General features: G+C 36.4%; 2 protein-coding genes across 2 annotated transcripts in view; both read left to right on the forward strand.

Moving 5' to 3' along the window:
* LOC129003240 (elongation of very long chain fatty acids protein 7-like) overlaps positions 1-10,458 on the forward strand; it is a 34,615-nt gene extending 24,157 nt beyond the window's left edge. The window contains exons 5-8 of the mRNA XM_054431533.1: positions 6,966-7,022; positions 7,823-7,928; positions 8,755-8,891; positions 9,661-10,458. Of these exons, the coding sequence (XP_054287508.1) occupies positions 6,966-7,022; positions 7,823-7,928; positions 8,755-8,891; positions 9,661-9,843 (483 nt within the window). The 3' untranslated portion in view covers positions 9,844-10,458. The remainder of the gene's footprint in view (positions 1-6,965; positions 7,023-7,822; positions 7,929-8,754; positions 8,892-9,660) is intronic.
* On the forward strand, positions 1,693-3,299 carry LOC129003239 (ATP-dependent DNA helicase pif1-like). Its single transcript, XM_054431532.1, has one exon. It carries the CDS (start codon positions 1,723-1,725, stop codon positions 3,016-3,018), a length of 1,296 nt encoding a protein of 431 aa, XP_054287507.1. The 5' UTR covers positions 1,693-1,722; the 3' UTR covers positions 3,019-3,299.
* Positions 10,459-14,174: the final 3,716 nt, after the last annotated feature.

A 14,174-nucleotide genomic window follows, 5' to 3' on the forward strand; every position in this document is an offset into this window, starting at 1 on the left:
TCTCGCACACAGGACGCCTTTTGCTATGTTCGGAAGTTTGGTCGTCCAGAACTTTTCATAACAATGACAACAAATCCAAAATGGATAGAAATCACGAGTGTAATTGGAGAAAGGCAGTCTGCTCACGACCGGTATGATGTGGTATCACGAGTTTTTCATTTGAAGCTTAACTGTATGATTGCTGTTCTTATGAAAGGCCAGATTTATGGCTCAGTTCGCTGCTACATGTACTCTGTTGAATGGCAGAAACGTGGTCTTCCACACGCTCATATCCTGATTTGGCTTGAAGAATCCATTCCTCCAAATAGAATAGATCAAGTCATTTCTGCAGAGCTTCCAAATCCTGAAACTGATCCTGAACTTGCAGATATAGTCAAGACTCACATGCTGCACGGACCATGCGGAGCTTTTAATGTGCGACAGCGCAAGCTTCCCTGTATGAAGGATGGTCACTGTAGCAAAAGATACCCTAGACCATTTGTCAATGAAACGGCAACAGGAGACAATGGATACCCAACATACAGAAGGCGCTCCCCAGATGATGGAGGCCATCATGTCCTAATCAGAGTAGGTAACGATGAAATCCCTATGGACAACCGATGGGTAGTACCTTACTCGCCTGTATTGTCCCGAACATTTCTAACACATGTTAACGTTGAGTACTGTAGCAGTGTAAAATCTATAAAGTACATCTGCAAGTACATAAACAAGGGCAGTGACCAGGCCACATTTGCAGTAAGTAATGACACAGACGAAATTAAAATGTACCAAAGTGGTCGGTATATATGCACATCTGAGGCGGTATAGAGAATTTTATCATTTCCTATACATGAGAGGTTTCCCGCTGTGTTGCATTTAGAGGTCCACCTTCCAAATGAGCAAAGAGTATATTTCCAGCCAGGCAATGTTCGGGAAAGAATGGACCAAAGTACAACTCTTTTGGCCTTCTTCAATCTCTGCCAGACGGACGCCTTTTCAAGAACCCTCCTCTACAACGAGTTGCCCTATTATTACACATACTCTAAACAAAGAGGTTGGTCCAGGAGGCGGAGAGGACAACCAGTACCAGGACATCCTGACGTGAGACAAGATCCGTGCATCGGTAGGGTGTACACTGTCCATCCAAGCTGCAGTGAGCGTTACCATCTCCGACTCCTCCTACACACTGTTCGAGGTCCAACATCTTTTGAGGATCTCAAGACTGTTGATGGTGTGCTCCATCCAAATTTCCAATCCGCATGCCGTGCCCTTGGTTTACTAGAGGATGATGCGTGCTGGGAGGGCACTCTTGCAGAAGCTGCTGTTTCTGACAGTCCCACCAAGTTGAGGGATCTCTTCAGTGTCTTATTAGTATTTTGCAATGTGAGCAACCCTCTTGAGCTCTGGATCAGATTCAGAGATTCCCTCTCAGAGGACTTTTTGAGATCTGCACATCAAGTCGACATTAACACCACCTTTGAAAACAATCCTATCATATATGACCAGTGCCTAGCAAGCATTCAAGAGACAATCACTCGCATGGGAGGACTTGGGCTCGAAAGCTACAACTTACCAGTACCAGCCATAGATGTCAATCAGTTAAACCATGATTATATCAGAGAGACAAGTTACGACCATCCCGAACTCATTAGGTTTATTGAACAGTGTACGCCAACTCTCAATGAGGAGCAGCGCCAAGTGTATGAGCAAGTTTTGACGAGCATAAATGGACAAAGAAACAAGATGTTTTTTCTTGATGCTCCTGGAGGTACTGGAAAGACCTACCTCATAAAGCTGATTCTCGCAAAGGTTAGATCAAACAGTAAGATTGCTCTTGCTGTGGCCTCTTCTGGCATTGCAGCAACCCTTCTGCCAGGTGGAAGAACTGCCCATTCCATGTTCAAAATCCCAATAAATGTAGAGCATATGGACATCCCGATTTGTTCTATATCGAAGAGCGCTCCCATGGCACGAGTTCTACAAGCAGCCTCCTTAATAGTCTGGGACGAGTGTACGATGTCCAATAAACTGACAATCGAGGCCCTCGACAGAACACTCAAAGATATGAGGAACAGTAATAAGATCATGGGTGGAGTGACGGTATTGTTCTCTGGTGACTTCCGCCAAACTCTGCCAGTTGTAGTGAGAGGCACAAGGGCGGATGAAATTAACGCCTCTATGAAAAGATCTACCCTATGGCCAATAATGAACAAACTGGCGTTAACAAAGAACATGCGGGCCAATATTGGAAATGAGGTGGAAGAATTCTCCAATGTTCTGTTAAAGTTGGGAGATGGAAAGCTGGGTAACGTTGATGGAACTATCGATATACCACCTTCTCTTGGTGTTATTGTTCAAACCCAAGATGAACTCATCGAGAAAGTCTATCCAGGAATTGAAGACCTCCCAAACAAGAGCAGTGCCTGGTTATGCAATAGGGCTATTCTCACTCCAAAAAATGAAGTTTCAACAAAGATAAATAAGAAAGTGATGTCCCTATTCCTAAGCGAGGACAAGACATATTTGTCGGTGAACACAGTTCTAAGAAATGATGACGCAGTGCACTACCCGGCAGAGTTTCTTGACTCGGTGACAGCACCTGGACTACCCGCCCACGAACTTAATCTTAAAATTGGTATTCCCGTTATGCTTCTAAGAAATTTAAACCCTCCTAAATTATGCAATGGGACTCGGCTTCGAATTCGAAGTCTCCAGCGAAATGTCATAGAAGCCGAAATTCTAACAGGCTGTGGTGCGGGAGAAGTGGTGTTTGTCCCCCGGATCCCCCTCATCCCAAGCAACTATCCCTTTGAGTTTAAGCGCCTGCAATTTCCCTTAAATCCATGTTTTTCCATGACGATCAACAAATCGCAAGGTCAGACACTGTCAACAGCAGGGATTGAACTAGGTGACGCGCAATGTTTTTCACACGGACAGCTGTACGTGGCGTGCAGCCGAGTGCGATCGCCAACCAACCTTTACATACATGCCCCAGGCGGTCGAACCACTAATATAGTATATGAAGAGGCATTAAGTTAGGCAACCTTTTAATTTTTTGTGTTTTTTGTTTTTCTTCACTATTTAATATTTATTTTCAATGTATGTCATTTGTTGTTTTTGAAATTTTGATATTGTAATTTCGCTGTGACAAATGTTAAGCGCTTCAACTCTGCTATCTTTGCCAACTTTGTTATTTAAAACTTTCGAATATTTTTTAAGATTTAAGTTTTTTAATGTATTTTTATGTACTAAATTATGTTAAAATAAATTAATCATTGTTATTACAAAAAGTTTGTAACCTTATTCTTGAATAAACCCGTACGAAGAACGGGTACTCACAGCTAGTTTCATAATAAAGTACAAACTAATATTATTAGTAAATCAGCTGATCGCCCAATGCAAATCTAATGGAAATTACAAGTTACAAGTTGTAACTTGTAACTTGTAGTTTATTATGAAATGGGCCCCTGGTGGCAATAATGTTAAAATAATAGAGTAACGCAAATACTAGAAAATTACTAGGCTACTTCTAGATCAATTTCTGTATTAAAACGTCTATATGCGAATCAAATCAGCATTATTTCTAGAGAAAGGCTGAGATTCTATTTGAGACGCAAAAGGAAGTCAACTGTTGTAGCTAGGAGCTGAGGGGGCGGGGCCCGTACGTTCTAGAAGGTACTTAATAAACGATCGGTTTAGAAATTGTGAGTAGTGACCCGCCTACGAAATAACACAATCGTCCATACTACGCCACAACATACGTGATGCTTATTGCTGAAATAATCGAAGGGTTTAAAAGTGTTTTTAAAATATCGTAGTACGGTTTTTGGGGATAAGATAAGCTGTAAAATGTTTTTTACTGCTGTGTAAATATTTTTACTGTCGGTGAAAATAATGTCAGAAATTACAGTGTTTACAGAAACAAATGAAACATGAATTATATTTATGTTCTTTCCTGGGTTATACTTACGAATATAAGAACAGAAACTGTATGGATCTTAAACATAAGCTAATGGCGTCACTGGCCCGAAAGTAAACATGATTTTACTAATGTTCAAATGGAGCTGTCAATACTGTTACTATTCAATGAAATGGCGACCATACAAAGTAGGTATTTTGCCAAGTATGAATGGAGATGAGTGTAGGATGAGTGGCGCGATCTTGTATAGTCTTGTTAGTGACTAAGGCCGACATTCCTTAGACACAGCTGTTAATTAATAGCCCATACAGCTAATGGCAACTAAGGGACCTACAGTTTATAGTGGAATCCGAACCATAATTTTCCTTGGTTTTTACGAATTGGTCTAATTATCAGGATAGTACTGCGGATAGTCGTAGTACTCACTCGTGCGGACGTAATCCACACCAGGGAGTATCGCATCCACAGTGTATTCCTATAAATATCCACAATATGTCCAAACCAGCTTTTACTGCTATATATAGTCATTTCCATTTGGGTCAGTTACGTCATTTGATTATGTTTATGATCCATACCGTTATAACAATAACGTGTCTGTTATAATATTCATTGGATTAAATTTTGTTACAAATTATGTTGTACTCCATCTAGAAATGTTATTTGTAAAAAAGTACAAAGGTTAATTATAACAGAATCGACTACAATTCTGGTAAAAAATCTAAAGATACGAATTTCAAATAACATGATACACTTGTTTTAAAACACAACAAGAAAATAAAATTAATAGTGATAAATCATTTTAATTTCTCATAATTACAGTATTACAGGGGCACCAGCAAAAGACCGGTTTCACTCAGATATTCCCTTTGAGTTTTAGCTCATTAGGCACATCCAAGATCCCTCAGCCGTCAATAAGTATCAGACCCATCCAACACTTGGCCTTATATTGGGACGGTGGAACTCATCTTCATAGCGAGAACCTAATTGTTTCTCTTCGAGTTAATGAAAACATACGTTTCCTACATTGTTTGATTTGTTAAATTCCAATTATTGATCACATTTTCTTAACCTCTGTAGGACTAGTTAGAATGGTAGACGTTTATTTCATATTCTTCATTCTTAAACGCACCTAAATATTCAATCTACGCTACCGACACTTAGTTCTAACGAAATCTGCTAGGTCGTGTTGCTGAACAAAGTGCAGTTACAGAACAATAGGAATAAGCGGGTAGTTTAAAATAGCAAGTACAGTAGCTCTGACGATAGATAAAGCAATTGACTTAAAACAGTATTACTATGTTTGAATCTATAAACACGCACTATTATTTTGATATTAATAAATATATTTTTTTTTTATTTATCCATTTTTCCAATTATTTAGACCAAATAAAACCTACTCAGTTAATGTATGATATATGATTTCAGACACAATTGTGTGCTAGGCCTATGAAAATGTTAGTTTTATTCAAAACTAATTAATCCCACCGATGAATCTACACTTAGAGATAAGCAAAAGTGTTACTGGTAACCTAAAAGAAAAATAGTTAGTAAAAACTGCAAATAAAGACTCCGAATACTCAAAGATGTGTTTTGCCATAAATCAAGTTTCAAAGGCTGAATTAAGGGATACTTGATGCTCTTGAGTCTAGATTTATACGACTACGAGTGTGAAGAGGTTAGTTTTAAACTGAAACACAATAACTATATGTATAAATAAAAATCATGTTAGTATAAAACCATTAATTTTTTAACTATAAACAACCTATAAAAACATGGTAGACGTCCCCATTTCATTCACAATTTAATTAACAATCATTTCCATACAAAGATTAATCATTATTGAAAATATCTATCTACTTATATATAATTCAGTTTAAAAAATCTCTGTACAACTACATCTAGAGTTCTACTGGACCGATTTTATTAATTAATGGAAAGCTTAATTCGTGTAAGAATAATCTAAGAAATGCAGCACAGTGTTAATTCAGTTTTCTTTTTGGTATATAAAATCGTCCAGGCTCTCTCGCTTTTTTTCCATTGTAATATACTTACGCAAACCCAAATTCAAATTGTAAATATTTCATTTCAACCAAGTCAGTAAATGTAGCAAACTGTTAAGTTAGCAAACTTATTGCCAGTTTACAATTAACATATGTTCTTCTTCTCACTTTTAATTTCTGACAACAGCTGGAGTTTCATAACAATGTTTGTTTCCCATGTTAAGCTCATAGATAAATATTAAATACAAAACTTAAAGGGCCTCAGGGGCTCACTCTCTAATTATTTCCCTAAAAAGAAAGTTTCCTGCACAGCTTCACGTTACGCTCTTTCCAATGATACCAAATACATGTCAATCGGTTCAGTAGTTTCGGAGTAGTAATTGTCACAAAAAAACTGTTTGTGTATTAAAAGTACCTATATATAGAATTCATTTATAAGTAAACTGGATGCATTTGAACATTTTATATCATGTTTTGGGCTGTGTCAGGCTTAATATTTTACAAAGTAAAAGCTTCATAACGATTTTGTGTAGCCTTAATTCCAAAAGTCTACAAACTGTGCTACCTTTTTATTCACTAGCTGTTACTGTCCCAATCATACCGTGTTACAAGATTTGTTATGCATTTGACCTTACATTTTCGTACACAATTACACGCTAAACGCTCCACACCCACGGCTTGATCCAAGCTTGATGCATTATGGATGCAATTTAAATACGTAACAACCGTACCGCATACATTTGCGTGTGTATTTGTCTATGATTGTATTGTTTGTATTTCCGTTTACGTGGGTAACTTCGAATGAAGGACCAGGGATTGACCTTGAACCTAACTCCTTTTGAGGACTTTTCTGTTTTAAATTAGAAATATGGTGGTCATAGGTGGTTTTTGCTTATAAGTTTGTAAACTATTAAAAAAACTTACGACCCACTCCAGCTTAACCGATGTCACATCAAAAAAGCTTCCAATTTTACAATAGGAAGAGATGTCGGCTGCAGTATCTAAAGTCAATGACTTTACTTACATTATTTAGTCAGGATATAACAAATAATTTTCTTTTGTTTCAGCTATGCAATGCAATGTGGCACTACACAGTGTTGAAAATCATGGACCTTGCCGACACTGTAAGTATCAAATTGTTTTTTATAAATAAATGTGTCCACTTAAAATGCATACTATAGTTTGGCCGCTAGGAAAACGACCTATGCGCTAATGCTAAACCAATGCTGGAGGAGGTCGCTTTCTAAGCGGCCGAACTATAATATGATAATCTAAATAAAAATCCCTGAAGTTCTTTTCTAATGTTAACATTATTAATTTTTTGACTGGAGGAAATTGAACAAATTTTCTAAATAGAATATAATTTTAAATTTATGTTTTTCATGTTTTTACTTTTAGAAGACTATCATAGAGAATCATAGCACATGCACATGAGTAACAAGATTCAATCTCTCACTGATTTAAATGGCAGCAAAAATTACAACTTTTGTTTTGTAGATAAGGTTTATACATCCATGTAGATATTATTATATTCCAACCAACAGTACAGATTGTTAAATTCTAACGTTGTGTGATCTTTTGGGTTGATCGCTTCTATAATGTTCCCTATTAAAAATTAAAATTGACGCTCTAGTAAGTAAATCACAGAACACACTTATACCCTGAACTTATCTGACACGCTAGAGCTCTATGATTAAATCCAGCCATAATGGCTGGTAAATTTGGTAAAGGATTTACCAAAGGCTTTTTCATACATTTTATGATGTCACACACGATTGATCCGTCTCAAAGAGTAAGTTCCAGACTAATCTTCTGTGTCATAAAATAATGTGAATGTTGGACTTTATAAATCAATTCCCAAACTTTCCACACGCTGTAGTAGTCTTTGTTGTGTGCTTAACATTTTAACATTCTTGTCCCCCAGGTATTCTTTGTGCTGAGGAAGAAGCAGGATCATGTAACGTTCCTGCACGTTTACCACCACTCAGCTATGGCGCTGTTCTCTTGGGCAACTCTCAAATATCTCCGAGGTAACATAAGAAATCTTCTTTATCATAACAAAGATCTTCAAGAAGTTTTACTGAACTCATTTATCACAAGACTTTTATATTCTAGCATTGCAAATGCAATGCAGGAAGTATGGATATGGTTATAGTGTTGAAGATTGGCCAAGGATTGGGTTTTGAAGTGGTTAGCATCTCATACTTAAATTTCAGAGGCGCAATTTGGCAGGTTCTGAAACAAAAGGTTTTGACTGCTGAATTCCCCTCCCCCCCCCAAAAAAAGTTGGCTTCAACTGCACCACAGTTGTGCCAAATTGATCTGAATTAATCTTTATTTCATTTTAAAATTTCTGAAAAGAGTTTAGAGATATTGTTGAGTATTGTGTTAAAATATGTTCTGAAAATAGAAAATGAGTGAAAACTTTACTCACATCTTTTGATACTTGAAAGTGAAATATTTTTAAAAAATCTTATAAAATGCCCTATACATCTTACAAGATAATCTTTCTGGATGATCAAGACTATTTTAAGTTCTAACTTTGTCTGGATAGTTATTTAAAGAGCCTTAGCTGGGGGGAGTTAATGAGTGGATTTAATGTAATCAGAAATAAACCAGAATAAAACAATCCTGAGAAAATGCAGTACCTTATGGGTTGAAACTAGACCCAGTTGTACTTTATTGGGCTTTAAATAGTCTTGGTTTAAGAAACAGCTGATGCTAGTCATTTACAAAGCTATCATCTCATCCATTTTCAATTCAATTCATCCTTAAAAACTTCGCCTTAAAATAAGTGCACTGGTAGAATGATGGTATTAGACATGTGAGAAACTAATATCTAATCTATTTTCGTAGGAGAGCAAGCAGTTCTGCTAGGCTTCATGAATGCTTTGGTTCATGTTGTCATGTATACTTACTACTTCCTAGCTGCTCTCGGAGAGAGAGTACGCAGATACCTGTGGTGGAAACGCTACCTCACCACCATGCAGATCGTAAGTATAACGTCTGTGCAAACGTTTTCAGAATGTTGAAAAAATCACAGGCCATTGAAAGATTGATTCCCTAAAAGATTTAAAAGCTGAACTAAAAGTTTCACACAAAATATTTTATTCTCTGGGAAATCCCTAACCTTGGTCAAATGAAAATCGAGTATAAAACGTTATAAAGCAAGATATAAGCCAGAGTTACAAAAAAAAAAAAAAAAAAAACAAAAAAAAAACTTGGAGCTTTGAGACATTGTATGTGAGTTCATTTAGATCTTAAATGATTTTTTCAAAGTAGTAATTATAGCGTATAGTCAATGTTAGTGGCTCCACAGAGAAGTAAGGTAGGGAGGAAATTTGCTTATGGGACGACTCGGAACTTTATATGTCGTATCGGAAATATAATTGTGACGAGAAAGGAAGAGTCCGGGTGTCGAACACTGAGCGGAAATTCCTATCACATAGGGCACAGGGTCTTCCTCCACCTTGAGTGCTGTAGTACATGAGAAGGTGTTGGATATTGCCCTAGACACCAACTACTTGAGCTAGACACCACTGAAATATACCATAATTTTTCCTCTGTACCTTACTTCTCTGTGGCGTCTCGGGCTTCTGTGCAGGAAATCTCTGCATGTAGCATCCACAATCATTTGGATTGGAACTTTCTCTTAGAATTTCTTCTACTGATGATTTAAAAATACATTTTATAGCCAATATTCAGCAGTATTCCCTACTATTTAGTTTTTACCACAATTTTTAACATTCTTTTGGTCTCCAGGGCCAATTTATCATCGGCGTGTTGTATCTCTCCACGTTGATCCTGATGAGATGCGATCTTCCCAGACTCTTCACATACATCTGGGCCTCACAGATCCTAGTGTTCCTCGCTCTCTTCATCAACTTCTACATCAAGACGTATACCAGCAGGCCACGGACGACGGTGAAGAACAAGAAGCAATAGAGGAGGTCGTTACCAAAAGGCTTTAACTTTGTAAAGTACTCGAGAAAGGAGTGTGACAAAATACTCTTGTAAAAATGTAAAGATGTGTTGTTTTTCAGTTTGTCGATTGCACGTCAAAGGGGGGGGTGTAAGCAGCAAACCTAAGTACTCGTTAAATCTAATGGTATTTAAATTGGGGAGTAAAATATTTATTGTTTATTTTAGTAAAAATTCAATAGGACAGATTTAAATTTGCTTAGAATGCAGGTTTGCTGCAGCGGGGGTATTTCAGATTGCTGCTACAGCTAGTCATGATACTAAATATTATCTTTGACTATGTTAGTACAACTTCAGTATCTAATAGCATTGACTTGTTGTATTAATAGTCAAAGCTAATAGTCAAGGATATTATATTACGTACCTCCATAAAAAAAAACATTCTCATGTGGTTTTTATAGTGTTTGAGGTACTGTAAAAGCTCCTTTTAAATGTGTGAGCAAATTGTGCTGTAAACCCCCTTATTCTGTCAAAATTGCTTGTCATGTCATTTCGTGTTCATCGTCATGTGCCACATCCCTAAGTGGTCAATAATGTATATTTATTGATAAAAATAAGTTGAAAAGTTGTTAACTTAGTTTTATACTGTGATTAGAATATTTATATCTTAGGGTTAACTGCCTTTTTGTTTTATGTATTATATTATACGTATTACTTTAGTTATAATAAAACATTATTTATTTTAATTTATTTCTAATTCCCTTTTGTAATTTTCGTTCTTTAAAAGTCTAAAGCCGTTATCAAATAAAACAGCAAAAAATAAGACTACGACGGTGGCGTCGTCCTGTACAGTAATCCAACTACTTTACGAATTGTGGATATTTATAGGCATGCACTCATTGCACGGTGGATGCAATACTCCCTGGTGTGGATTAACGTCAGCACTAGTGAGTACTACGACTATCAGCAGTACTATCCTGATAATTAGGTTAAATACCACGAATACTAGAAAAATATTTTTCTAGTATTCGTGGTTAATACCAAGGCAAAAATGTGGTTCAGATTCCACTATAAACTCTAGGTCCCTTAGTTGCCATTATATAGTTTAGTGACTTTCTACAGCAATTTTTAACGCCTAAAACTGTCTCCAATTCTAAAAAAAAACTCCCATTTAACCTGTTGTTTGTCATAAGCAGGTAGACATTTACAAATTTTAACTATGACAATTGCCTTCATAAATTTATAACCATACTGTAGGCTACGGCCGTCGGCCATATCCTCCTAAACACCATTTGGTACTTTCTTCAGCCCCTTGTAGCCCCCTCCCCTTGGAACCACCACTGGGTCAGGTCATGACTGAACTGTCTCTAACAGATTTAAGCACTTTCATTGAAATACTTATTGAAATACCCAATTCCCATTCTTATTTCTAAAATGTTGATATAGCTGCATATGTAAAATATTACAGGATGATAAATCTGTTTTGTTTGAGAAAAGTATTTTTGTTGAACCTGTATAGTTTTATTACCTCTTAAATAGATCAGATTTATTAATAGAATTAATTATTATATAAAATATGAATGGTTACTGCAAAACATAATAAAACATCAAATATAATCCTCCGTTGGGTGGTTTCTATTCTATAATTTAACTTGCACTTTTTAAACCCAGTGTTAATTTTTACTACTAAATTTTGGGATTTCGGGTGATGGGGGGGGGGGGTTGACCGCCTAACCCCCCCTGGCTACGGCTTTGAGAGGGAGTGACTTTGTGTCCTTGTCAAGATGGTTTTATAGCCTAATGCCAGGGACTGGATGCACGATTTTTATTTCAACTGCAGTTTTTTAATACGGACAAAATGAGAGTTTAAAAATTAGAAATTAAAAAAAAATTATTATAGGCCTAAAACTAAAAAAAATATATAATTATTTTTTTAATTAAACTGTCATAACCTAACTTAACTAACCAAACTTGCTGATACTGACAAAACTGAATGAAGGTTTACTAATAGAAAACATATTTCTGTTCATAAGATAAAACTATAAATGCCTCAAATTAAATTTTATATTTTTTAATTATAAAATTAAACTGTCATAACCTAACCAAACTAACCAAACTTGCTGATAATGAAAAAATTGAATGAAGGTTTACTAATCGAAAAAAATAGTTCTGTCCATAAAATAAAACTATAAATAGCTCAAATTCAATTTTATAATGTTTTAATTATAAAATTTAACTGTTATAACCTAACAAAACTAACCAAACTTGCTGATAATGCAAAAATCTTAGACAAAAAGTTTGTGCCCCCAATGAGTTTCGAACCTGGTACCTCAAGATTCGTAGCCCGGCACGCTTACCACTGGACTACCGAGAACGATGGCTTCGTATTGTTTCATTGCGCTAATGGTGTTCCCTCAGCAAATAGAATGCTCTCATTTTAGCGAATTTCCCATATAGGGAATAAGCTATTACCGTAGTACTCATGGTAAGACCTGGACCCGGGACCGATTTTTTTTTCGTTTTGAGGTCCCTAGAGGCCAAAAACACCATCCGTTCAAATTCATATATATATATATATATATATATATATATATATATATATATATATTTATATATATATGTGTCCGTTAGCGCGATAACTCGAGCAAAAATGATCCGATTTTGATTAAATTTGGTACAAACGTGTAAACCTACGTTTATTCGAACGAGTTCGCGAACCAGCATGATCGGACCATGGGAACGGGGGTTTATGGGGGGTTTTATGGGGTAAAAATGGGTTTTTCCCATTTTTGACCCAAAAAACATCAAATTTTGCAATTTCTTTTTAAACTATTTTGTAGAGTTTAAAAAAACAAATAATTTAGTATATTGAAGCGTTATAATGCGCCTAATGGTTACGGAGAAAATTCCAAAAAATTGCAAATTTAAAATTCCCATGTTATTCTTATGGAGAATAAGTAAACTGTTGTAGTTTGCTTGTTTATTAACATATTTTGCCCAAATTTGGAACATGTTTTTATTTCTTACTAACAATTAACATTTTACATAAAAAACACTTTTACCCTCCCTGTTGCAGCAAACCTAAGTATGTTAAACTGATTCTATTTAAATAGGGATAAATGTGATATTTTTAAGGAGACATTTTAGTGTAAATCCAATCAGGCAAATGGAAATTCGCTTAGTCTGCAGGTTTGCTGCGGCGGGGGTATTATTGTTATTAAAATAACTGCAGCTGAAATAAAAATTGTGCGGACTGCACAGCAGTATTTTTTTCAGTCTGCAGAAAAGGGGTGTTAACAATTTCTCCTCTTCTTGTATTGTGATTGTGAAGTTGGTTTCTACAGCTGAGGTTGTCTATGTTTTCCTTAACATGTACCAGACAGTTGGAAATTAATTTAGGCTACTGTAAACAGTCATCACTCCCAAGTCACGGAACAGTGGTCTACAATGTTCATGCCTTGCGCTAGACGTTATGGCCCTAATAGCAGCCTCTTGAGTTTTCAGAATATTCTTTGTCTCCGAAGCGTGTCCCCAGACGATGACACCGTAGCTCACTGTGGCAGAGGCCATAATAGGCTAATTTTAAGTAGGTGTCTGACTAAGTTTTTTAGATTCCTTAGGAGGAAAACCTTTCTGGAAAGTCTGGCATCTAACTCATCACCTATGTGTTTATCCCATAGGTAATGTTCTATGATAATCATTTTTACAATCAATAAAGTATTTTATTCGTCACATATAGAATACTAAAAAAAATTAGCGAAGGGTTGCCGGGGTGACACCTTGTCGCTGGCGTGCGTTGTGGCGTGTAGACGACAGCGTACCACATGGACACAGAAAACATACATAGTAGATCTGATAGTAGTATGTTTTCTGTGCACATGGAGCTGAACCACGGCCGCCTGCTGAACCCACCACTTCTGATAACATCCTGGGGCCTGTTTCATAATAAACTAAGCTGTAACTTGTAATTTGTAATTTCCATTATATTTGCATTGGGCAATCAGCTGATTTTACTAATAATATTAGTTTGTAGATTATTATGAAATAGGCCCCTGGTGGCGGGTTGTCGTGGTCGTGTTGCAAGTTGTCGGAATTGCAGGTGGTGGGTTGTCTTTTGTCACATCAGACCGATACATCAATCGAAACATGCCTTTTGCAGGAGAAATGTTGTACATTTACATTGTTATAGAAACCACTCATCAATTAAGTGTATCTAGAAGTATTAACTTAATAATACTAAAGATTGTACAATTAACATTGATTATATTAACTGTATGTCGTATTGTAAATGGCATTTCCGGGGAATAAATAAATAAATAAACATGAAGGGGGCGGGTTGTGGTGGTGTCACCTTT

Source organism: Macrosteles quadrilineatus, unplaced genomic scaffold, assembly GCF_028750875.1.
Source record: "Macrosteles quadrilineatus isolate MER2022 unplaced genomic scaffold, UCM_ALF_1.0 Scaffold_9__3_contigs__length_116548681, whole genome shotgun sequence".
Lineage (NCBI taxonomy): Eukaryota > Metazoa > Arthropoda > Insecta > Hemiptera > Cicadellidae > Macrosteles > Macrosteles quadrilineatus.